This window comes from Eulemur rufifrons, chromosome 1 (assembly GCF_041146395.1).
Source record: "Eulemur rufifrons isolate Redbay chromosome 1, OSU_ERuf_1, whole genome shotgun sequence".
NCBI classification, from domain to species: Eukaryota; Metazoa; Chordata; class Mammalia; order Primates; family Lemuridae; genus Eulemur; species Eulemur rufifrons.
The window spans coordinates 101,144,801-101,170,195 of record NC_090983.1 but is presented as its reverse complement, the minus strand read 5'-3'; the positions used below and the strand labels follow the sequence as shown (position 1 = coordinate 101,170,195).

The 25,395-nt window shown below is 40.3% G+C and overlaps 1 protein-coding gene and 1 non-coding gene across 6 annotated transcripts in view; one reads left to right on the top strand and one right to left on the bottom strand.

Moving 5' to 3' along the window:
• The window catches only part of SAP130 (Sin3A associated protein 130), an 89,534-nt gene that overhangs the window by 5,373 nt on the left and 58,766 nt on the right, over positions 1-25,395 (top strand). For 4 of the 5 annotated variants that reach the window (XM_069473905.1, XM_069473879.1, XM_069473896.1 and 1 more), the window contains exons 3-11: positions 822-1,057; positions 1,771-1,929; positions 3,131-3,242; positions 4,738-4,862; positions 7,493-7,617; positions 18,664-18,811; positions 18,974-19,064; positions 19,200-19,304; positions 23,282-23,423. In XM_069473905.1, the coding sequence (XP_069330006.1) occupies positions 822-1,057; positions 1,771-1,929; positions 3,131-3,242; positions 4,738-4,862; positions 7,493-7,617; positions 18,664-18,811; positions 18,974-19,064; positions 19,200-19,304; positions 23,282-23,423 (1,243 nt within the window). The remainder of the gene's footprint in view (positions 1-821; positions 1,058-1,770; positions 1,930-3,130; positions 3,243-4,737; positions 4,863-7,492; positions 7,618-18,663; positions 18,812-18,973; positions 19,065-19,199; positions 19,305-23,281; positions 23,424-25,395) is intronic. The other variant, XM_069473888.1, reaches the window with a different exon arrangement.
• On the bottom strand, positions 17,479-17,585 carry LOC138387871 (U6 spliceosomal RNA). Its single transcript, XR_011234000.1, has one exon. It is a non-coding gene; the product is annotated as a U6 spliceosomal RNA (small nuclear RNA).

The following is a 25,395-nucleotide window of genomic DNA, read 5'->3' as shown; positions in this document are numbered from 1 at the left end:
AGTATTTGTTCTTTGTTTTTTTTAACTTAATTATTAAATAGGTTGTGTGTTCTGGTAGTTCAGACTTCTGGAAGAAAAAAAATACAGTGAAAAGTATCTCCCATCACCCTCAGTTTTAAAAAATTGTGTGTCTTGCAGTTAAGAACTGTACTTAAAATATCTTTTGGGGGAGGGGTTGTTATTCGTTTTTAAGACAAAGTCTCCCTCTGTTGTCTGGGGCTAGAGTGCAGTGGCACCATCATAGCCCACTGCAGCCTCGAACTGCTGGGCTCAAAGGATCCTCCTGCCTTAGCTTCCCAGAGTAGCTGCGACTATAGGTGTACATTACCATGCCCAGCTAATTTTTCTATATTTTGTAGAGATGGGGTCTTGCTATGTTGCTCAGGCTGGTCTCGAACTCCTGGCTGCAAGCAGTTTTCCTGCCTCAGCCTCCCAAAGTGCTAGGATTACAGGGATGAGCCACCACACCAGGCCAAAATATCTTTATAATGTCAGGTTTTTGTAACTTTTTAGGAAAATATTTTAAATAAAATTGTCCTATGGGATATAAGGATATTGTACTTTCAACTATTTCAGGTCATTTTAGATGGTTGTCAGGCCCTTTGTTCATAAGGATAGGAAAGCCACAATATCCAGAATAAATCCTGTGTTCCACAAGTTGTGACTTTTGGGTCTGAGGTCCATCAGGAGAATCCAGTGCCAAATTCTCCTTGTCACTTTGTCAATCCTGAAAGTTAACTTCAGGTGCCACTCTTGTTTGTGCTGCTATATTAATGTTGGGAGACTATGACATACCATCTCACCCTTCATGTCTTTCCTAGTCAATGATGAATCTGGTCGAGATTCTGAAGTCAGTGCCAGGGAGCACATGGGTTCCAGCAGCTCCCTCCAGTCCCGTGAGGAGAAGCAAGAGCCCGTTGTGGTAAGGCCCTATCCACAGGTACAGATGTTGTCTACACACCATGCTGTCGCATCAGCCACCCCTGTTGCAGTGACAGCCCCGCCAGCACACCTGACGCCAGCAGTGCCACTTTCGTTTTCGGAGGGACTTATGAAGGTAATGGAGAGGTTTAAAATTTCACACTGAACCATAGCTAAAGACTCGCTAATGTTTGTAACAGTTTTCACAGAGTCTTAGGCTATATCCTAGGGATCATACTTCATTTTGTCTTTTTGGCCTATGAGTTTAGCTCCTCTCTATAACTTAGAGCTCTGCTGTTCTACAGTGCCTAGTCTTGTGCTGCTGGACAGTTGGCATCATAGAATATTTTTAGGTACCGCATTTCAACATTGATGTTCTTCAACTTACAGACATGCTAAGGTAGTTTCTGTGTTGAAGTAGCACTTACCTCCAATGTTTGTTTTAATAGCTGGCTGATTTGGAGGTGTCTGAGAATATTGCCTGTGTATCACGTTGGGGTTATGTTTCAGTTACTGGGAGTTATACTTCTTCCCAAACTTGGGAGGGAAGCATGGTTCAGAAGAAAGGCTGTGAGCCATACAGCTCTGGGCTTTATTCCCAGCTATACGTTTTACTGTGTGTGTGGCTTTCAGCAAGTCAGCCTTGCTTTGAACATTTCCTCATCTGTGAAGTGGAAATGCTAGTACTTCAGTGGAAAAGTTACGATGCTAATAGATAAAATATATAATAAGGCTTATGGCATCTTTCCTAGCACTCACCAGGTTTGATTTGTATACTCTTAACTGTAGAGTGAAATGCATCACCAGTACAAGGCCATTGATGTGTCTCATGTGGTTTTCTGTTTGCAGCCACCCCCGAAGCCCACCATGCCTAGCCGTCCCATTGCTCCTGCTCCACCTTCTACCTTGTCACTTCCCCCCAAGGTTCCAGGGCAGGTTACTGTTACCATGGAGAGTAACATCCCTCAAGCTTCAGCCATTCCTGTGGCAACAATCAGTGGACAACAGGTTTTATTTCCCTCTTAATTTGCTGATTTTCAAACTTAGATGCCAAACTAATGATCATTATTTATTGAATGCCAGTAGTACATTAGGAACTATACTAAAAAAATTTAACTATCACTGGTAACTGCAAGGGGAAGAGCGTAGGTTTGAGAGAGGATAGCTGAAGGGAGTAGAATAGAAGCCAGTATGCACAGTGGTCATTTAAGCCAGAATTTATTGAGCGTGTGCTATATGCAAGGCACTACCCTCGTGGTGAGGTACAAGTCTAGGTAGAACTGTTCATGCCCTTGAGCAGTCTGAATCCAGTTTGTCTTTGGTTTTAGGTGGACAACTCTGATGGGTTGAGAACAACCTCCTGGCAGTAGTGGTGGGCAGTGCTTCTCTCTATTTTCCTCTGAGGAGAGCAGATGTGTATCTCTTGGGATACTGGCGGGTTCCCTCAAGCACTGTCTACTTGGGAACATTTATTTTAAAGTCTCCTGTTTTTACGTAAATTTTTGTTTTGAAATTTTGCAATCCTGTTCCACGATGTGTATTTGATTCATGAAATATATTTCTTATCTATGAAAAAAGCAAAATCTCAAAACTCTTTCCCTTCATGTTTTCAAGAAAATTTGATATATTTCAAAAAGATGGACTGTGTTTTTTCCTTTTTGTCATACTGCTAAGTACTCCCAGAAATATGGGGACCCCTCCATCTGAGAAGCACTGACCCAGTGGGCTGGGAGAGCATGAGGAAGGGATGTTTCAGGGGTGAGCTGAAGAGCTCATAGGGGAGAACTCGGGGATGCTAACCAGCATTTACTTAGAAATCCTGTATAGCTTAAAGGATGGATGGGTGCAGTGGCATGTGAAGGAAATAGTGAGAATGGGAAAAAATAAGCATTGAGCCAGGACAGAGAAAAGTGTAAACAGCTAATATTGCAGATGAGAGTTTCTAAAAGTAGACAGCCAAGTATGTTTTGAGTTACTGGGATCTAGCGGCTAACTGGGCCTGAAGCAGTCACTGCTCACGTGCCTGTTGGCACGGGTCATTATACAGTATGGTGTGTAAAATCCTAAAGCTAAATGTTCTTAGCCTTTTCCCCTGGGGTACTCAGTATCTAAAAGGAACAACCTGACCCACATTTTGAGGCAACTGCTTTCCTAGAGGCAGTGGCTAAGACCAAGCACATGAAAATAACATTATATCCTGTTTTTTCAGGGGCATCCCAGTAACCTGCATCACATCATGACTACAAACGTGCAGATGTCTATCATCCGCAGCAATGCTCCTGGACCCCCTCTTCACATTGGAGCTTCTCATTTACCTCGAGGTAAAGACTACACATTTTGCTCAAACTCTTGAAATGCGATGGCAGATATATGTTTGGGAGAAGATATGGTAAAGCAGAATGTATCCAAAATGAGCTTATTAAAGTTCTAGAACAATATAGCCTGTAGACCTATGAGCCAAATAAACCTCTTTCCTTTAAAAAAAAAAAAAAAATTGTTACAGGGCAATAGAAGTAAACTAAACTTAGAACAATACACATTTTTAGCATGGTCTAAAAGTTATCCTTTATATGGTGGAACTCCTTAAAGCTTTGGTAATCTAAACATGGTCACCTTTTTAATAAATAATTCACAAATATTAATCCTCAATTTTTTAAAGTTTGGTGATAATGGCTACTCAATTTTTTTATTTACATAGCAGTAAGATTTTTTCTTCTTTTTGAGACAGAGTCTCACTCTGTTGCCCGGGTTAGAGTGTCGTGGCATCAGCCTAGCTCACAGCAACCTCAAACTCCTGAGCTCAAGCAATCCTACTGCCTCAGCCTCCTGAGTAGCTGGGACAACAGGCATGCGCCACCATGCCCGGCTAACTTTATTTATTTATATATGTATATATTTTTTTTTATAGTTGTCCCTATAATTTCTTTCTATTTTTAGTAGAGATGGGGTCTCGCTCTTGCTCAGGCTGGTCTTGAACTCCTGAGCTCAAATGATCCACCCGCCTCGGCCTTCCAGAGTGTTAGGATTACAGGGATGAGCCACCACGCCCGGCCAGATTTTTTTTTTTTTTGAGACAGAGACTCACTGTGTTGCCCAGGCTGGACTCAAACTCCTGGGCTCAAGTGATCCTCTTGCCTCAGCCTCCTGAGTAGCTGAAACTACAGGTGTGTAGCACTGCACCCAGCTAAGATTGTTTTTACAATTAAGTTCTAATAGGCTGTAGGGTAATAAATTTCATGAGCTTTGACCAGAGATTGTTATTAGAGATTATAAAACAATTGGGGATTATTGGCAAAATCAGGTTAACAAACAAAACCATGTTTGCTTGGTCATAGCATAACTTGGTGGTTCCCAAAGTGTGATTCGCAGACCCTTTTAGGAGGTCTACAGGGTCAGTATTATTTTCATGCAAACATGAAGACACTCTTTGCCCTTGTCACAGTGTTAACCTCTGCACTGACAGTGCAAAGGCCGTGGTGGGTAAAGTGCTTGCGCCTTGCCACAGTCGAGGCAGCGGCTCCACACTGTGCTGTTGTCTGCTTCACCACCATGCACTTGCAGTTAAAAAAAACAAGAACAAAACAACAACTAGTTTCATTTAAGATTGTCTTTTTGGAACCAATACAAATTATTAATATTACTAAATCTCTTAAGTACATGTTTTCTTAATTTTCTGTATAATGAAATGGGAAGTATACATAACATACTTTAGCTGGATACCGACATACTATCTGAATTTTAGGGATTATTTTGATTATTTTCCTAGGGAATATAATTGTGAGCCCATAAGCGATGCCAATAAAAACTTTTTTTCAGGTGCAGCAGCTGCTGCTGTGATGTCCAGTTCTAAAGTAACCACGGTCCTGAGGCCGACTTCGCAGCTGCCAAATGCTGCTACAGCTCAACCAGCAGTACAGCACATCATTCACCAACCAATTCAGGCACGTCAAGGTTGGGGGTACTCAGCCAGCAAGGATTGGGGGCCTAATCGGAGGTATTCACTCTGCCAGGCACTAGGAGAGTCCTTGATCTCAGGAACTTTCACTATAGTTGCCAAGTCATAGGAAAGTTTGAAAGATACACGATGTTGAATGGCAAGCTGCAGGAATGTGGAAAAGTGAGGGAAAGCTTTGTGTTAGGGTGAGTGCGGCAATGAGGATTCAGAGAAGTGAAGAGAATGTGAGGGGGAATGAACAAATAAATGGCAAGGAAGAGAGTGATGGTTGTAGACAGTGTTTAGTAAAGGCTAGCTAGGACTGAGAAGGGTTTTAATGGGGGGGAGGTCTATGAACCCCTAAAAGTTTTATGCATATTTTTATGCATGTATGTATGCTTTTCCAGGAAGATGGTCCATGCCTTTCAACTTTAATTGAAGGAAGTCTGTGGCCTTAGTACTGTTGGAGGATTAGTAGGAAATCTTGTGGTATCTGCAAATTGGGGACCCTTAGTGTAAACTCGATTTTGTTGACAGTAGAGAGCTGCTGTTTCGTTTTTTTAACGCAGTGGCTTTGTGTATGATTGAAGAAAGGTCTTTGAAAGATAAGATTAATCTAGCTGAATTACATATAGGAGGTGGAGATTTAGATGCCTTCAGAAGTCAGATAGGTAACGTGTGAAACACCTGGGTTTAAGATAATAAAGAAAAATTTTTTTTTGAGACAGAGTCTTGCTCTGTTGCCCAGGCTGGAGTGCCGTGGCGTCAGCCTAGCTCACAGCAACCTCAAACCCCCAGGCTCAAGCAATCCTTCTGCCTCAGCCTCCCGAGTAGCTGGGACTACAGGCATGTGCCACCATGCCTCGCTAATTTTTTTCAATATATATTTTTAGCTGTCCAAATCATTTCTTTCTATTTTTAGTAGAGACGGGGGTCTCACTCTTGCTCAGGCTGGTCTCAAACTCCTGAGCTCGAGTGATCCTCCCGCCTCAGCCTCCCAGAGTGCTAGGATTACAGGCGTGAGCCACTGTGCCCGACCAAGAAGAATCTTGATTAGGACACTGAGTAGTACATGTTTGGGCTACAGCTTTCAAGTTAAAACAAAATAAAGATGTTACTGGCCAACAAAACACAGTTGGGGGGTGAGAAGGCCCCAAGGAGTGTATATAAGGATTAGAGAAAGATGACAACTTCCTAATAAGGAAGATAGTGTAGTGGTCCTAAGATGAGACATGCAGTTTGCACAGTAGGAGCCACAGGTAAGAGGGCTGCAGGTGAGGAGTAAGGATGAAGAATGGGCAGAGCTTGGTGACCTCACTGCATCGATCAGGGTCAAGAAAGAGGGAAGAATCACAAGGACTCTGGTGACTGGACAGGTGGATGAGGCCCAGTGTGGGGCTTGTTTGTCAGGTGAAGATTCCATACAGAGATGTGGTGATAAGTGCTCTCTGTCCATGTGCAAACATCCAGAAAGCACCTGGGCACCTTAACTCTTTAGCCAGGAAAGAACACTGGTACTCTGTGTGTGTTTGCCTTTTGCAAGCTAACTTAGATGGCCTGAGAGCCAGCAACTCCATCCAGTTGCTGAGTAGGCCCTCTGTGGAAGGCCCTGGGTTGGGTGGTAGTGTAGATGTCTGCACCGGGACCGACAGCAGACCCACAGGAACTTGAGATCTGAAGGCTTAGATCACAGTCTGTTCTAACAGAAGGTTAGAATTTGGACTCCAGTGATACTTGCAAAGAAAGGACTCATATACTGCCCTACCAAAAAAAATAGGGCTTTTTTTTTTTTTTTTCCTCCCCCGCCCCAGGATTTTTTGATAATTCTGACTCTGGGTCTTATAACATCCTATCTGAAAAGAGAATTCCTTAATCAGAATGGTGAGAATTCACTTTAATTATTTATTTATTTATTAGCTTTTTAAAAATTTATTTCAATAGACTTAGGAGGTACAAGTACAGTTTTTTGTTTTTTTTTGTTTTGAGACAGAGTCTCACTCTGTTGCCTGGGCGAGTGCCAGCCTAGCTCACAGCAACCTCAAACTCCTGGGCTTAAGGGATCCTCCTGACTCAGCCTCCCGAGTAGCTGGGATTACAGGCAAGCGCCACCATGCCCGGCTAATTTTTTCTCTATATATTTTTAGCTATCCATGTAATTTCTTTCTATTTTTAGTAGAGACGGGGTCTTGCGCTCTTGCTCAGGCTGGTCTCGAACTCGTGAGCTCAAACGATCCACCTGCCTCGGCCTCCCAGAGTGCTAGGATTACAGGAGTGAACAAGTACAGTTTTATTGCATGGACATAAATAACATATCGTGGTGAAGTCTGGGCTTTTAGTATATCCATCACCTGAATAGTGTGCATTGTACCCAATAGGTAACTTTTCATCCCTTATGCTCCTCCCACCCCCCCCACTTTTGAAGTCTCCAATGTCTATTACTCAACTCTGTATGACTATGTGTATCCATAACTTAGGTCCCAATTGTACAGATTGGTGCAAAAGAGAGAATTCACTTTAATTGGGGCAGAAACATACTAATCTAGAGGCCTAAGGTTTAAATTATACTATTAGTATTGGCTAACTATTTTTTATTTCGCTTCTTATTTAAATGAAAAATTTTTTCTCTTCTTTTGGTAGTCTCGTCCACCTGTGACCACCTCCAATGCCATCCCTCCTGCGGTGGTAGCAACTGTCTCAGCCACCAGAGCTCAGTCTCCAGTCATCACCACGACAGCGGCACATGCTACTGATTCAGCACTTAGGTATACTTGGGGGTGTGAAGATTGAGCCATCCTGCCACCCTCCTTCCTTCCCTCTCTTTTTCCATTCCTTCTTTCATTCCTTCATTAGCTCAGTATTTGTTGAATGTTTTTTAATCAGCTACGTAGTGTTGTAGATACTGGGGCTAAACCAGTGAACAAAGAAATTCTCACCCTCATAGAGCTTCTGTTTTTAGGGTCTGGAGACACAATATATAAATATATAGCTTTTTATTTATTGATTGAGAAAGAGAGAGAGAGAGAGAGAGAGTCTCACTCTGTTGCCCAGGCATCAGAGTGCTGTAGCATCAGCTTAGCTTACAGCATCCTTAAACTCCTGGGCTCAAGTGATCCTCCTGCCTCAGCCTCCTGAGTAGCTGGGACAACAGACACCCACGACCATGCCTGGCTAATTATTTGTAGAGCCAGGGTCTTGCTGTGTTGTTAGGTTGGTCTTGAACTCCTAGGCTCAAGTGATCCTCCCACCTCGGCCTCCCAAAGTACTGGGATTACTGTTGTGAGCTACCGCACTTGGTTGTGTAGCTTTTCAGATGGTGAAAAGTACTTTGGAGAAAAATTAAGGTAAAGGATTGGGCGTGACAGGGCAGGTGGTGCAGGAGACTTATTATTTCATATAATGTGGTCAGGGAGGGCTTTATTGATAAGAATACATTTGAGTAGAAAATTGAAAGATGTAATGAAATGAGTGATCTATATATATGGTTATCTGGGAGAAGAGTACTCTAGGCAGTGGAGAGAGTAAGTGTAAAGGTTGCGTGACAGTATGTTTGCCACCTGTGAGGAGTGGCAAGGAGATTGATAGTAGGAAAATGGCAAGACATTAGTTTAGGAGGTAGCACAGTCTCCAGTTCACGTAGGCTTTTGTGAACCCCTCTAAGGGTTTAGGCTTTACTGGGGTGTGATGGAAAGCCTTAGCAGAGTTTTGAATAGAGCAGTGACGTGATCTGAAGTTCCAGCTGGATCAGCCTGGTTGCTGGATAGAATAGGCGTTGGCGAGCAAAGTTGGAAGCAGAGAGATTGTGTATAACAGGATAGCCACAATATAGGGGAGATGATGACGGAGGCGGAAAGACATAGTTAGATTCTGGGAAGATTTTGAAGATAGAGTCAAGAAAATTTCTGAGGAGTTATCTGGGAGTGTAAGCAAAGGAGAGGAGTAAGGATTATACCAGTGGTAGTTGGCTTGTGTCCATAGCAGGGTAGAGAGCAGTGGGAGGTTTTGGAGAGAAATTCCAGATTTTGGTTTTGGGCATTTTAATTTTGTGGTGACTTCTGAGCACCCAAGTGGACGTGGGAGATCGGTTGATAAATGAGTCTGAAGTCCACAGAAGAGATCCGGAGGAGATAATCTAGAGAGAGAGTACGGATGAAGAAGAGGGCTATGAGAGAGAAGATGGCTCCCACTGGAGAGGCTGGAGGGGAGCAGGGTTCTCAGGGGAGAGCCAGGATTCATTAAAGCAAGAAAGAAAAGGATATGTTCAGAGGAGAGGTTTGAGGATATGTAGGGGATTTTGCTAAAAATGAATTGTAAATCCAGAGAGTACAGTGGAAGTGTTGGGTGTTTGAAAAGAGGAGATATTGTAGTACAATTAAGAGATTTGTAGAGCCATCCAGGGATAAAGTCTGGTTGATAAGGAATGATCTGAGAGGCTTTTGGGTAACAGGGATGAAGACATGAGGTGTTTGTCTTTATGATCTCCGGCCACAGGGTGGTGAGGTTGGGAGGGCAGTGGATATGGATCTTTCCGGGAGCTCCCAGAGCTCTTGTGGTCTTTCCTAATTCTCGCCAGCCACTCAGGAGTGGGGAAGCTGTGGCCTTGCGGCCACATTTGGCCTTCTGGATCCTTGAGTGCAGCCTTTTGACTGAATCCAGATTTTACAGAACAAATCCTTTTAGTGAAGGGATTTGTTCTATGAAGTTTGGATTCGGTCGAGGGGCCTCACTTGGGGATCTGGAGGGCTGCATGTGGCCTTGAGGCCACAGGTTCCCCACCCCTGGATGGGGATGCTGGGAAAGGAGTCCTTGGTAATAATGTGAACAAGGAGTGACTCACCGAATAAAAGCAAGGGTAGGTGGGCCTGGAGAGTGGGGCTGGCAGAAACCAGAGGCCACCCCTAGGACTTGATTATCATTGTGGAGAGGAAGGAGTTTGAGTTTGGCTTCTTCCTGCTTGACCTAGTAAATGAAAAGGAAACGAGGGACAGAAAGAAGGCTGAATTTTCAGATGCTGAGTTGACCCATGGAACGACTGAGGGGCTGTTGTCAGCAGGTGATGGAAGAGATGTCTGTGCCAGAGTCATCGACATGTGGGCCACAGTTAAAGCTTTGAGATACCTGGAGTCTATCCACGGGCAATAGAGAGAGAGAAGAGGATCTAGAATGGAACTCTGAAAAAAATAACATTTAAATGAAGAATAGTTCCTAGGACTTACCTCTAACCATTAGCTCTGTTATCTACTAGTTGTGTGACATAAAGCAAACTTCTCAACTCCCTTGATCCTTAGGTTCCTCTTCAATAAAATGGGGGTACTTTACTGTGTGATAATTCAGTATGTTGCCTGAGGTATAAAGAGACAACTGCCCAACATAGAATAGACTACATGTTGTTGCTTATTTTAACTTTATGTTAACTTTTAAAAGTTATTATATTCATATGGTCTGATGAAAATGAAAAGGTACAAATGGATTTATAGTCGTCCCTCAGTATGTGTTGGGGATTGGCTCCAGGAGCTCCCCTGGATACCAAAATCTGTGGATGCTCAAGTCCCTTATATGAAATGGTGTGGTATTTGCAGGTACCCCACACATATCCTCCTGTATACTTTAAACGATCTCTCGATTATTTGCAATAACTAATACCTTCACATCACTTCATCAGTGTGGTTTCAATGTAGTACCTGGCACTCAGCAAATTCAAGTTTTGCTTTTTCGAACTTTGTGTATTTTTTTTTTCTTCAAGTATTTTCAATGTGTGTTTGGTTGAACCCATGGATGTGGAACACACAGATACAGAGGGCTGATTGTACAGTGGAAACTACAGTTATGGCTTTTTAAGTCATTTTATCCAAATATCCTTTCCAATATATTGAGTATTTTAATTAAAAATTAGATATTGAATTTTGTTGAATGTATTTTGCAGCATTTACTCATATAACACTAGAAATATACTAGTGAATAAACAGACAAAAACCCTAATGATCAGCTGATTTTTCTACTTACTGTAATTATGATAAATTCCTAATTTCTAACCTTCTTTGAATTCTGGAGATAGAAAATTTAAACAGGCCAATTTCCATAGAAGAAATAGAAAAAAATTTCAAAGCACTGTCTCCAAGAAAAGCACCAGGCCCAGCTGGTTTCCTAGAATTCTACCAAACACTAAAGGGCTAGCCAAACCAATGATAATGAAATCAGTTCAAGGTATAGAAAAAGAAATAAAATTGTAGAAAAATTTCAGTGGTAAGTCTTTCTTTTTCTGTTAAATGCATTCAATCCTGTCCAGTTCTTTGACCTTTTTTTCATTCATCATGTGGTTGAATGAAATTTATCCTCTATTACTTTCTTCAAGAAGCTTTTATCTTAAAGGACCAATGTTTTGAATCTTTACATGCTTCAGAATCATTTCACAGACACCTTTTTACTTAAGCAGTAGTTTGGCTGATAGAATTTTTTTGTTGTTTCTATTATTCTTTCCATGAGTATTTTTTTCTCTTTCTCTAGAGCTGAATGATACTGCAGAGATTCAGAGGCCAACCTGATTTTTTTTTAACCCCTTAAAAAAAACCTTGATCTTTTTGGCTGATGGCCTAAGATTCTTTATCTTGAATTTCAACAACTTTAGTAGAGTATGTCTTGTTATGACCATTATGTGTGGTTTTGTTCTGTAACATGATATGCCTTTACAATTTGTAGCATAAAACTATATGAAAAGTTTTCATGAATTATATTTTTATATATACATTCTATTCCATTTTTTAGGGGGCACCCAATTATGTGTATGTGGGATCCTTTTGCATGCTTATGTAATCCTTTTAAACTGCTTGTTCCCTTTGATTCTGTTCATGAGGTTCTCTGTCCTTTACTTTGTTTTCAGCCACTGTTTGTTCTACTCTTTAATTTTGCCTTTATTCTTGAAACAGCTAAACAGTTGTCTTGTGTTTCTTTCTTGAGCTGTGCATATTTACTTTTATCTTCTTTTGTTGTCCTGTTGTCGCTTCCATAGAGCTCCTATTCTTTGCTTTGTTTTTTCCTAGAAGAAGTTATTTTGTTATGGTTTTTTGTTTTGTTTTGTTTTTTGAGACATGGTCTCATTCTGATGCCCGGGCTGGAGTGCAGTGGCATCATCATAGCTCACCACAACCTCAAACTCAGGCTCAAATGATCCTCCTGCTTCAGCCTCCTGAGTAGCTGAGACTACAGGCACACATCACCATCCCCTAATTTTTGGTGGGTTTTTTTTTTTTTTTTTTTGGTAGAGACAGTGTCTTGCTATGTTCCTCAGGCTGGTCTCTAGCTTCTGACCTCAAGTGATCCTCCCACCTCAGCCTCCTAAAGTGCTGGGATTATAGGCATGCGCCAATGCACCTGGCCTCATTGTTTTTTTTAACTCATGGAAGTTTTCATCTGCCCAGTAAATGCACTTCTAATGTGTTTCTTTTGTTTTCTTCTACCTTTTTCTTCTTATAGCATCTTTGAATAGGTCCTGTGTTAGTTCCTTTTTGAGTACTCATCTTTGATTGGGCTATATAGTGGGTTAGGAGAAATGTTCCAAATGGCTCCATGTCCTGAGTTTTCTTGACCATTCCTCCTCTCCTGCCAGTGAAGATAGACCTTTCAGAATGGCAAAGCCTCTCTCTTCCTCGGGTCTCCCTGCACACTGTTCCCCACAGATGAGACTTATCTCATCTGTATGATTCCTAGTTCAACCCTGTGTCTTTTGCTTCTTAACCTTTCACTGCCATCTCCATTTCTACTGTTATAAACAAAAGATTATGGTTTCCTATATCAGAGTGTGTTCATTCATCACTTTGGAGAATTCTACTTTATGAGATTTTCTCTCTGAAATTATAGCCTCAGAAATCCTCTCCATTGGCTCCTGAGTCCCTGTTCGGTTATCCCTGCCTTTGGCAGTTCTATCTGTTCTTTTTTTTCTTTTTTTTTTTTTTTTTGAGATTTCAGGTGTCTCCTAGTTTTGCTAAAGGTGGAGACTGATTTTTTCTTTTTTTTGTTTGTTTTCTTTGTTACTGTTCTCTGAGAAGAGGAGAAAATATCAAATTGGCAGTCTCTGCCTGTAGTAGTACTCTTATCTTTCCTCCGAAGAAGCCATACCAGGACCCATTTGAACCCTGGAGGATGATGATAAATCCACTTGTAAATTAACTCCCTTATTTTCTGTAGACGTCAACGCACTAAGTGGGTCTCTGTCCCTGGAGTTGCCTTTCAGGGTGTTTAAAAAAATTGCTGATCACTGGGAGAAATACTATTCCAGTTGAGTACCCCTTAATCCAAAAATCCAAATTCCAAAATGCTTCAAAATCCAAAAGTTTTTGAGCACTGACATTACACTCAAAGGCAACGGGCAGTGGTCATTGGAGCATTTTTGATTTTTGCGTTAGGGATGCTGAGCCAGTGAGTATATAATGCACATATTCCCAAGTCTGAAATCCAAAACACTACTGCATAAGGGATTCTCAATGTGTCAGGTAGTGATGAAGACAACAGATTAGGGAGTACTTTTTGAGTGACCTTACTTAATCTCTCTGGCCTTTTATTTGGTAGGAGGGTCATTACAATGGATTCATGGATGTTATATATTCAATGTGTTTTAATCAAAATCCCTTTCTTTTTCTCCCAGTTTCCGTGAATTTGGCTAGTAAGAACCCCTTAGAGTTGGCTCAAGTGCCCTTTTGATGACAGAAGTATTAGCCTTAGAATACTTTATTCTTTCTGAAACACGACGTCTTGGGCTGTTTCCTTCTTCTCTAGGTTTGAAATTAGCCATTTCTCCTTGTTTCCTTTTACTGGAGAATAGTATTGAGAACCTAAGATCTGGGTGTTAGAAGTGCTCTTTGGTTCTGGGGTATCATTGTTTTTGACCCCTTTCCAGGGACAAAGGTATTCAGTATAGTAAAGATAGTCATGTCTTCATACTGGTATTTCCAAATGAAATTCAACGTTATACATTTTTTTCCTTGCTTTGTAAGATTTTATACAGTCATGCATCGCTTAACAATCAGGATATGTTCTGAGAAATGCATAATTAGGCAATTTTGACATTGTACAAGCATCATACTTACACAAACCTAGATGGTGTAGCCTGCTATACACCTAGGCTCTATGGTGTGTAGCCTGTTGCTCCTAGGCTACAAACCTGTACAGACAGCATGTTACTGTACTGAAAACTGTGGGCAGTTGTAACACAATGATAAGTATTTGCGTCTTTAAACATATCTAAACATAGAAAAGGTAGAGTAAAAATATGGTATAAAAGATTAAAAAATGGCACACCTGTATAGGGCACTTACCATGAACTGAGCATGCAGAACTGGAAATTGCTCTGGGTGAGTCAGTGAGCGAATGGTAAGGAATGTGAAAGCCAAGACATTACTGTACACTTCTATAGACGTTCTAAACATTATACACTTGGGCTACACTAAATTTATTTAAAAAATAAAATAATAATGCTATGACTTCACTAGCTGATAGGAATTTTTCGGCTCCATTATAATCTATGGGACCACCATTTTCTATTCAGTCTGTCATTGATCATAACATACATGACAGTATTTGTGTATCTTTTTTTTATACTGAAAACTTTTTTTTCTAAAGATATTAATGTAACTACTTGGTTTTTTTTTATCCTTTATACTTTGAGAGAAACAATTTAAAGTCGTATAAGTTTCCTTGTCATAAATTAATCCTCTACTTTCTGTAGATTACTGCTAATAATAAAACTACTAAGTGAACTGACTTCACAGCTTTTTGTCCTCTGGTTAGATTCTGCTAACCAGATTGGGAATGTGTTCAATTTTCTTTTCCTAATTTTTATTCACATTTCCAAAACGTATACTTATAAAAAGGTATACAATGAGGAATATCACTCGTTCACAGATGTCAATTTTCCATGTTCCTTTCCCTTTGCATTCTGGAGTAAACTGTTATTACCTTTTTGGTTATTCATTCAGCATTTATTATACTTTAATGTGTAATTAGGATTATTTGTCTGATTACTTATTTATTTATTTATTTTTTGAGACAGAGTCTCACTCTGTTGCCCGGGCTAGAGTGCCGTGGTGTCAGCCTAGCTCGCAGAAACCTCAAACTCCTGGGCTCAAGCAATCCTACTGCCTTAGCCTCCCGAGTAGCTGGGATTACAAGCATGCACCACCATGCCCGGCTAATTTTTTCTATGTATTTTTAGTTGTCCAGCTAATTTCTTTCTATTTTTAGTAGAGACGGGGTCTCGCTCTTGCTCAGGCTGGTCTTGAACTCTTGAGCTCAAACGATCCGCCCACCTCAGCCTCCCAGAGTGCTAGGATTACAGGCATGAGCCACTGTGCCCGGCCCTTGTCTGATTACTTTTAACTTTAGGGTTTGCTTTTTTCCTTTTAATTTAACTTTTTAAAACATGTAAAACGTGTTTGGTTCAAAAGTCAAGGAAAGATGGTCTTGTGAGTCTCCCTGTCCCCACTGTGTTGCTGTCTGCTATTGGTAGGTCGCCATCTCATTATTCTTTGGTGTGCCTTCTCAGAGTCCCTTTTTGTAAAAGGTAGTATACATAAACATATATAAACACATATTTTTCTTGTTTCTCCTCCTTTGCTACCATAAATATTGCGTATTATATCTATATGCATACTATTTTGTTCCTTTCATATTTCTCTTTCTAGTATTTTCTGGTTATACTCCAAATTAGTACATAGAGCTTTTATTCATTCTTTTGTTTTGGCTGCATTATACCCCTGTGCTTGGATGTACTGTATTTTGGCATATGCTGTTGCATGTTTGTGATGGTATATCCTCGAGGTATATTTGTGGATGTGTGAGTGCTGGGTCAGAGAGTAAATGCCTCAATTTCCTCATCCAGAAAGTGGCCTTCATAATACCTACCTTAGAGATCGTTATGAGAAATAACTATATTAATATATGTAAAGCACTTAAAACGTGGCTTGTGCATTATATAAATATTAACATTTGTTATTTTTCATTAGAGTAAATTAAAATCAACGACTACTATAGTCTATGCTTTAAAAAACGTTTAAAAACATTCTTAATACTTAATATGAACTTTTTGAGGGGGTGTATTTTTATATGCACTGGACCTCTTAAAATATGAGTGCATTTAAGTTTGAATTGAGGAGGTCCTTTCCAGGTGATTCTGTAGGCATTCTTCTTTGTTATGAGGGTCTTCAAAATTATGTTTATATTAGATTCACCCATCCTGAAATTTGTCATTAATTTAATTATGTATACATGTAGCTCTCTGAATGTTTTTAATTATAAATGTTGTGAGAGGGTAGCTTTCATGGTAGTGTACCTGGTGACCTATTTCAACAGCTATTGAAAATGCAGGGCGCGGTGGCTCATGCCTGTAATCCTAGCACCTTGGGAGGCCGAGGCAGGTGGATTGTTTGAGCTCAGGAGTTTGAGACCAGCCTGAGCAAGAGCCAGACCCCCGTCTCTACTAAAAAAATAGAAAAAAATTAGCTGGGTAACTAAAAATATATATAGAAAAAATTAGCCGGGTGTGGTGGTGCATGCCTGTAGTCCCAGCTACTCGGGAGGCTGAGGCAGGAGGATTGCTTGAGCCCAGGAGTTTGAGGTTGCTGTGAGCTAGGCTGATGCCACGGCACTCTAGCCCGGGCAACAGAGCAAGACTCTGTCTTGAAAAAAAAAAGAAAAGAAAAGAAAAAAAGAAAATCCAGTCTCTAATAGTCAGCTTTCTCCTCAATGAGTTCCACCAAATTCCATTGCTACCTCTGTGGCTAGACTTGCAGCTTTCCTGTGAACTCGAATGATAAGCTGTTTAGTTCTCTTTCTGTGGGGAGAAAACCATCCTCTGATCAGATTGTAAACTTTTTTCATTGATATCCCACCAAGTCTGATTTGTTAAAGCTCTTTGAGAGAGGATCCTTATGATGAAACATTGCTTAGCTGGAGACATACTGCCCCAATCAAGTCACCTTACAGCTCAACTTACCACATTTTCTTCTTCCTAGTTTATATCCACATGGTTCCAAAATACAAAAGCATGAAAATGCATACAATAGGGAGTGCCACTCTTGCCTCTGTGCCCCATCTACAAGGTCACATTGCCTTTCAAAGGTAACCTGCTAATAGCTTTTTGAGTATACTTCTAGCATTTCTTCATATAAATACAGTCAAATTCAGATGCAGTTCTCTTATCCTTTTTACCCAAAAGAATATTTATATATTTCTCTTTGCTTTTTTAAAATATAGCAAAATATATTGAAAGCTTTCCATTTCAGCACATAATTTCATTGCTCTTTTAGTGGCAATATAGCAATACATTGTATGAATAGACTTGAAGTTGTTCCTAGTCCTTACTATCATAGAGAATATCACAGTGAATAACCTTATATTAATATTTATGTCATTGTCCATGTTTCCAAGAATATGTGAAGGATAAATTCCCCATAGTGATCAAAGGATATGTGCAATTGTAATTTTGATACCTACCATCTAATTGCCTTCCTTAGGATTTATACCCCCTCCAGATTTTTTTCAGTCTGATAGGTGAACAATATCTCAGTGTGTTTTAAATTGCATTTCTCTTCTTAAGAGCGAGGGTGAGCATCTTTTCTTGTTCTTTCATTTTTAATAAAAATATAGAATGCTCCGTGAATGTACGTGTCATGCTTGCATAGGGGCCATGCCGATCTTCTCTGTATCATTTCAGTTTTAGTGTATGTGCTGCCAAAGCGAGCACCAAGCATCTTTTTTTGTTAAGGGACCACTTGTGTTTTCATTTCCTTTACCTAATTTTATTTGGCTGTTATTTTTCTCAATTTCTAGGGGTTCTTAGTAAAATAGGAAGATTATACTTTTGTCTTTGAGTCTTTTGAATTTACTTATAGTGTATTTTGCTGAGTAGGTTTATTTGTTCATGTAGTAAAAGTTATGAATCTTCTAAAAAGCTTCTGGATTTTAAAAGCTTTTGTTAGTTAGAAAGCTCTCCCACACTCCAAGATTATAAAAGAATTTTCCTATCTTTTCTTCATGTACGTTTTACTTGCTTTTAAATCTTTGATCACTTTAGTATTTATCTGTGTGCAGTATGGATCCAGTTTTATTTTTTTCCAAATGGTTGCATAGTCTTTTCAACACCATTCATTAAATAGTCTATTTTCCTGCTTCTGATTTGAGAAGGCAACTTTGTTATATTGTCAGGTCTTCTTGCCATTATTGCAATTTCAGTAGCTTGCTGCCAATTAATTGGACATCCTATATTGATAGCCCTGTGAATCATTAGGCAGTCATAACTGTAACTTTTTATCGTTTGAAGAGCGTTCTTATATCTGATAAAGAATGATGTAACATTGGGGGGGAAGCTGGTACTTCACGGGTCACAGGTGAAGCTGCTGTTAATCAAGGTTTTCTATAATCTTCCCTCCGGAACTTTGTGAAAATTATAACGTGAGAACTTTGTTGTATATCTTTAGATTTTTCCACAGAGCGAAGTGCAACTGCTATCATAATGCCTACTCAGGATTGTTATGGAGTGTAGATTACGCCAAAGATACTGAGAATAACTAAGGATTAATTTATTCAGTTTGTGATACAGATTGTTAAGAGACTTTAGGCAGTTTCAGGAGAGAAACTCAATGGGCCTTTTACTTCATTGGTGTGGTTAAAGACCAAGTGTTGGTTTAACTGTGACTTCCCAGATCTGTGAAAAAATACAGCTTGCATGGCTATAATCTAGCACGAGATAGTAAATGTCCTTGACTGCCTGCATGGTGTCTGTGGACAAGTTATAAATCATAACGTCTTTGTTATCTTTTCAGTAGGCCAACTTTGTCCATCCAGCATCCACCATCTGCAGCAATTAGCATTCAGCGTCCTGCCCAGTCACGGGATGTAACAACAAGAATCACGCTACCATCTCACCCTGCATTAGGGACACCAAAACAGCAGCTTCATACGATGGCTCAGGTAAAATGAGAGGTGAAAAACGACCCGTGTTCTTTGTGGGATAAAACCAGAATAGTGCAAAACTTGGCAAGGATGTGACAGTATTGAAGGCAGTGTTTGCTTGTAGACAAGATGGATGGGAAATGTTCTTTATAACTCTGTGTTGTGGGGTTCCCCCCACAGAAAACTATCTTCAGTACTGGTACCCCAGTGGCTGCAGCAACAGTAGCTCCTATTCTGGCAACCAACACCATTCCTTCAGCAACCACAGCTGGTAAGTCTGTAACCTTGCTCCTGTTCTTGCTGGAGAAAAACAAAGTATGAGGGGTCTCACTGACTGGGTTTTTGAGAATCTGTAATGTATGCAGAGAAGCCGTTGTTAAAGAATTTCCTTTTTGCCCTGTTTCAGGATCTGTGTCACACACGCAAGCTCCCACGAGTACAATTGTTACCATGACAGTGCCCTCCCATTCATCCCATGCTACTGCTGTGACGACCTCAAACATCCCAGTCGGTAAGTGTCGTGCAGCCTTCAGACAGAAGTTTACAACGAACTTTTTAGCCACTTGGACCAGGCCTTGATGTTGACCACTGGTGTTGATTTTTTATTGTTGTTGATTTTCAAAGCAGCACTGAATGTGACTTTTAATACTGTTTATCATACAGATTTGGCATTGACGCTAGGGAATAAAAGAGGACAACAATCTTTGAATAAAAAGTAAACTTTAGCTCTAGGTTTGATTTCCTTACTCATTAGACTTTACCTTTCCTGTGTGTGCCCTTGATAGAAATAAGTTAACATTACTGACATAGTTAGACAAGAAAGAACAACAGGAAAAGCAAGAAAACCAAAGGTCTGGAATGAGATAAACTTATACATTTTAAGAGATTGTTCAGGAAAAATCTCTGGTTGACACAACAGTGGGAAGAACACCGAAGATCACACTGGTCCGTAGGTTCTCATCTGAGTGACACCCCGTGGTACTTCATGGCCGTTTTATCATTTCTTCTAGACTTTGTTTATTTTCTTTTTAAGTGTGTGTATACTTTGAATACAAACCTGAGTCATCAAGAGCAGGGGTTGGCAAACTTTTTCCATAAGGCCAGATAATAAACATTGTAGGCTTTGCAGGCCACGTGGGTCTGTGGCACAGCTACATACTCTACTTTTGTGTTTCGAAAGGAGCCATGGACAGTGTGTAAACGAATGGGTGTGACTGTGTGCCAATGAGACTTGACTTATGACAGAGAAATTTGAGTTTCATATCATTTTCATAGGTCACAAAATAGTATTCTTTTGAGTTTTTTCCCCCAACCATTTGAAGTGTAAACCTATTCTTAGCTCACAGGCCACACAGAAACAGGCAGCAGGCTGGTTTGGGCTGTAGGCTGTAGGTTGCCAACACCTTTGTGAAGGGCTACTAGCTCACTGCCATGGCTCCCAAAGCAGAGGCTGTGCCCTGTGAGGCAGGCTGCTGCTCTCTTTGCCCCACCAGCCACAGGTCTTTGTTTCTAGTGTTGCCTCTGCCTTGGTTCTGTAATCATGACCAAGTCATCTCACCGTTCTCCACTCACAAAGATGTGAAGCAGCTGCCATATTTTTCACATAGTGTACTTTTAGAGGTAAGACTACTTTTTGTGAAGAGGACACACTGACAAACTGAACTTTCAAAAATCTGGTGACCGAGGAGTTTGAGGTTGCCGTGAGCTAGGCTGACACCACAGCACTGTAGCCTGGGCAACAAAGCGAGACTCTGTCTCAAAAAAAAAAAAAAAAATCTGGTGACCAGACATAGAGGTGTGGCTTCCCTACCCGCTGGGTCCCTTCTTCCCTTCCTACACACCTGAGACAGACTGCAGGTTCTCAGGCCCCTCAGCAAACTTTGGGGGCACTTTTCTGGAATAATGGTAGGACCCAGGAAGTCCCTACTCCTAGCTGTCCAGGCCATGCCTTAAATTGGGCGCTCAGCCCCACAGAAGGCTTTTAGCAGAGAGGGCGCTGCTTCTGGGTCTGTCTTGTGCTGCTGCTCACTGTTACTTGCCATTGGAAAGATCAAACTTCTGTTATATCCTTCTGAATTTAATTCACTTCTTTGAAAAGAAGTTTGTTTTGTTTGTAGGTATATTGTTTTAACATTAATGCACATTTGTTGGGAAAGATGGTAGACTGTTCATGTTGTCATTTCAAATCACTTTCTGGCTGTATCCTGCAGAGTGGTCAGCTGTCTTCAGCACTGTCAGGATAAAGCCAAGCCCATTCTCTTGCCTTTTACAATCAGGAACCTCACTGGGGTCTCTGTGATGAAAATCACAGCAGTAAAGAGGGGGCATTGTGCCCTAGAAGGACTATCTTGTTTCCTCTTGACTCTCCTCACCCTTTGCTAGAGGTTGGTTCTTATTAGTGTTCCTCTGTCTTCCTAAGACATCACTAAACATACCAGGAGACATAAATATGTTCATTCGTCAGTTCCATCAGGTTTCTGCTCTGGTTTTGTTTGTCTCTTATATACTAACCCAAATATTTCTTGGTTGAATCCTAATAGGATCTCTCTAAAAAGGTACCTCAGTTAAAAAGAGAAATGTGATAGAACCCTAGAGCATGCATTTTCAAGTTGGGATAGAGGAGATATATTAAATTTGCCTAAATGGCTTTTTACAATTTATGCTTGGTTTCTGAGGTGAGATTAAATTTTGAATTCAGCCAGTGTCATTAATAGGAATATATTGGGTCAGGGGAAAAAAGCCCAATTAATCATAAGCATAAGGTTTTTGCCTCTAATTAACATTCATGTTCAATAGAATACCCTCCTTATTCTCTCCATGGTCTGGCCCACACATCACAGTGGCCAGAATTGTAGAAAGCAGGCCAGGTGTAGTTGCTCACACCTGTAATCCTAGCACTTTGGGAGACTGAGGTGGGAGGATTTCTTGAGGCCAGGTGTCCGAGACCAGCCTGAGCAACACAGCAAGATCCCATCTCTACAAAAAATAGAAAAATTAGGACAGGGGTGGTGGCACACACTTGTAGTCCCAGCAACTTGGAAGGCTAAGGCAGGAGGATCAATTGACTCCAGGAGTTGGAGGTTACAGTGAGCTATTACGATACCCAGACAACATAGTGAGACCCTGTTTCCAAAAAATAAAAAATAGAAGAATTATAGATGGTCACATTCAGAAAATAAGGATTATCTGTTGAGATAGCGTTATGGCAGACTTTTGATTTCTGTATTGTATATTTCCTCTTTTTTTAAAATAAGAATGTGTGGCTTTTTTAATTAGGAAAAAAGTAAACATTTAAATTTGTGAGTGTGTGGTGGGTTGTGTCTGCTTACTAACCTCTGGTTAGCTACTCTGACAAATGCCAGCTTCATTTCTATTGGAAGCATCATTTTCTCCTACCTTTTATGGAGCTCAGTTAAAAACAAGGGTTAGTTGCTTCCCACTCAACACCTCTCTGCTTGCCCTCTTGATGGAAGACCTATCATGTCAGCTTCTCTGTCTTAGCCAATGGATGCCACCATCAGTGGTCAGGTGGGCATCTCATCACTGTGCAGAAACGTCTCCAGCTGCCTACCACAGGAGCTGGCTAGGCATCGTGGTGGGTCTGTGGAGCTTACCTTCGGTGTTAAATGCACTGTACTTTGGGTAATATATTGGCATCATCCTAGTCTCTAGGTTTATGTGCCTGTCACTGGTGTAACTTCTATTTGTGAGATAGTTGCCACAGGTGGAAACTATCCCTCTGTATTTCTGATATAGGTCCCAGCTTTTCTTTCCAAATTCCCAGGCATAGAGTTAATAGACAGCTCTGTAAAGAATGGTAAAGTATGTTCCAGTTCAGGTATAGCTTCTAGACAAAATGTGATTGCATGTTGTTAAGGAGTACAAACTTTGAGCCTCAGGTGAATTTGAAAACTGTGGTCATGTTGGTTGTGATTTTGCAGAAAAGTATTATGCACAATCACAGAACATTGAAAGGACCATGGAAACTAGTAACTGATACTCTAAAGAAGGCTTCCTTACAGATGAGGAAACTGAGACTTGGAAATTAAAATGATCTTCTCATTGCTAATTAGCTACATTTTATAATTAGCTACGGACCTGGAATAGAATATAAGGACTTTGACGTTTTGGGATTGAAAATTTTGTTGATTTTTTTTTTTTTTTTTTTTTAAAGCAGTACCTTCTTTTAAAAAACAGATTTCCAAGAAGCCAGGTTGAAAAAAAAGGGCCTGGTTGCTGATATCTTTAAATGTTAATGTTGAACCCAGCTTTAACAAGTAACAGTAGGAATATATATCAGTGGATGATTGGATTGAAATAAATCAGTGAAGCTTATATACTCATCTTCCAGTTTTTATTTTGATTAAAACTAAAATTCCAGGCTTATTTTAACTGTTCGCATTCATAAGATTGCTGCTAGCCAAGAGTATTCTGACATGCCAGTAAAAGTATATGAGTGCTCACGTAATTGAATTTTACTGTTTGTAGCCAAGGTGGTGCCTCAGCAAATCACACACACTTCTCCTCGGATCCAGCCTGATTATCCCGCAGAGCGGAGCAGCCTGATTCCCATTTCAGGACATCGGGCCTCTCCAAATCCTGTGGCCATGGAAACCCGGAGTGACAACAGGTAGGAGGCAATGTGTCGGTTACTCTGCCCCATTGTGTCATTGTTTTGATTTTTCAATAAAACAAATGTCCCACAAATATGGCATATATTTATTTTTTGTATTTTCATATTTTGCCCCTGAAAATACCACATTGTATAATTTCTTTTATATTGTTACGACAGTGTAGTTTTATTAAGCCACTCTCCTTTTGATGAATGTTCTCCTCGTATCCGTTTTTTCGTTTTGTATGTAATTTTGGGGGGCATTTTGAGAGTAAGCGTTGCAGCACTGTTGCCCTTTATCCGTCAGTACCTCCATTTGGACCTCCTAAGAACAGACATTCCCTTACCTAACTTCAGGACAGATATCTGAAATGATTCTTTAGCTTTCCATTTTCTTTGATACAATGGCCTTTAAAAGAGTATAGATTAGACAGCTGTTTTGGAAAATATCCTTCAATTTGGTTTTGTCACATTGTTTCCTTGTGGTTAGATTCAGGTTATACATTTTTAGAGGCACTACCGCTTAAGTGACACGTTCTTCTCACTGTTACATCAGAGACCTCATGTTGTCTTTTTGTCCCATTATTGCTTTATGTTAACATTAATTACTTGGTGAAGGTGAAGTTTGCCAGTTTTTACCATTGTAAAGGCATGTTTTTCTCCTTTGTAAACAAGTAATCTATATGGAAATACTTTGAGACTATAAATATCCTGTTCCCCAATATTCACTTAATAGTTTTAGCATCTATTGATAATTCTTGGCTGAATCAATTATTAAGATATTTGCAAAATAGTGACTTTTTCTATTATTTCTTCCACATTTATTAGTTGACATTCTGATGTAAAGAGACTTTCTCTCTCCACCCCCATTTCTTTATTTTGTTGAATATTTTTAAAAAGTCAGCCTGGGCTCTTGGATTTGCTGTTGTCTCTTGGTGTTCAAGTTGTCTTTTGTTCCTTGAGGCCCTTTCAGACTGCTTCAGTGGGTTTTGTCACGTTCTCTCCATTCTAGTCCTTCCTTACTTTCCACAACAACAAGATACTCCAGGTTCATCTTGAACTTTGTTTGAGCCCTGGAATCTGCTGTTTCTCCAAGGAGCCCTTTCATTGTTCAGAAACCAAGATCTAGACATTGTCTGTGCTTGTTGCTACAGAGTATCATTCTAGGCCCTTTCAGCAGGCGGAGGTAGGAGATATATAACAGTGTTAAACATTTAAGTACATGCTGATCCTGTAGTTCAACGCCTCACTTCCCCCATTCCACATTTGTATCTGCCTCTTCCACAGTGAGAACCCTGTACAGTACGTACACGGTAATTTCAAAATTAGCTGATTTTTAAATGTTCTGATTTGATCTTTAGTGTGCATAAAAATGCTTACAGATTTTAATATGTTGATCTTTTGTCCCTCCACCTTGTTGAATACTCCTATTAGCTCTAAACGCATATAGATTCCCTTGAATTTCCTATGTAGATATTTATTTTGTGTATGAATAAGGACAGTTTTGAGGGGAGACAAGAGGGTCTTTACATTTCTGGTTTTTTTATACTTTTTTTTTTTTGTCTTGTTGTATGTTGGCTAGGGCTTCCAATACAGTGTTAGAGCAGAGATAGTGAGCCTTGTCTTATTCCTGGGACCTGAATGGGATTCTGAAATTTCATTACAGATTTTGGTAGAACCCAGTTTCAATTTGAGGAACAAAGTTTCTTTCTATGTGCTTAGCCATTTACGTCATGAATAAGTATTGAATGCTGTACCAAATATTTTTATCTTTTTTGACATTTCAAGTGATTGTTCTTTTTCTTTTTTCTGTTTTTGAGACAGAGTCTCACTCTGTTGCCCGGGCTAGAGTGCCGTGGCGTCCGCCTAGCTCACAGCAACCTCAAACTCCTGGGCTCAAGCTATCCTCCTGCCTCAGCCTCCCGAGTAGCTGGAACTACAGGCATGTGCCACCATGCCCGGCTAAATTTTTCTATTTATTTTTAGTTGT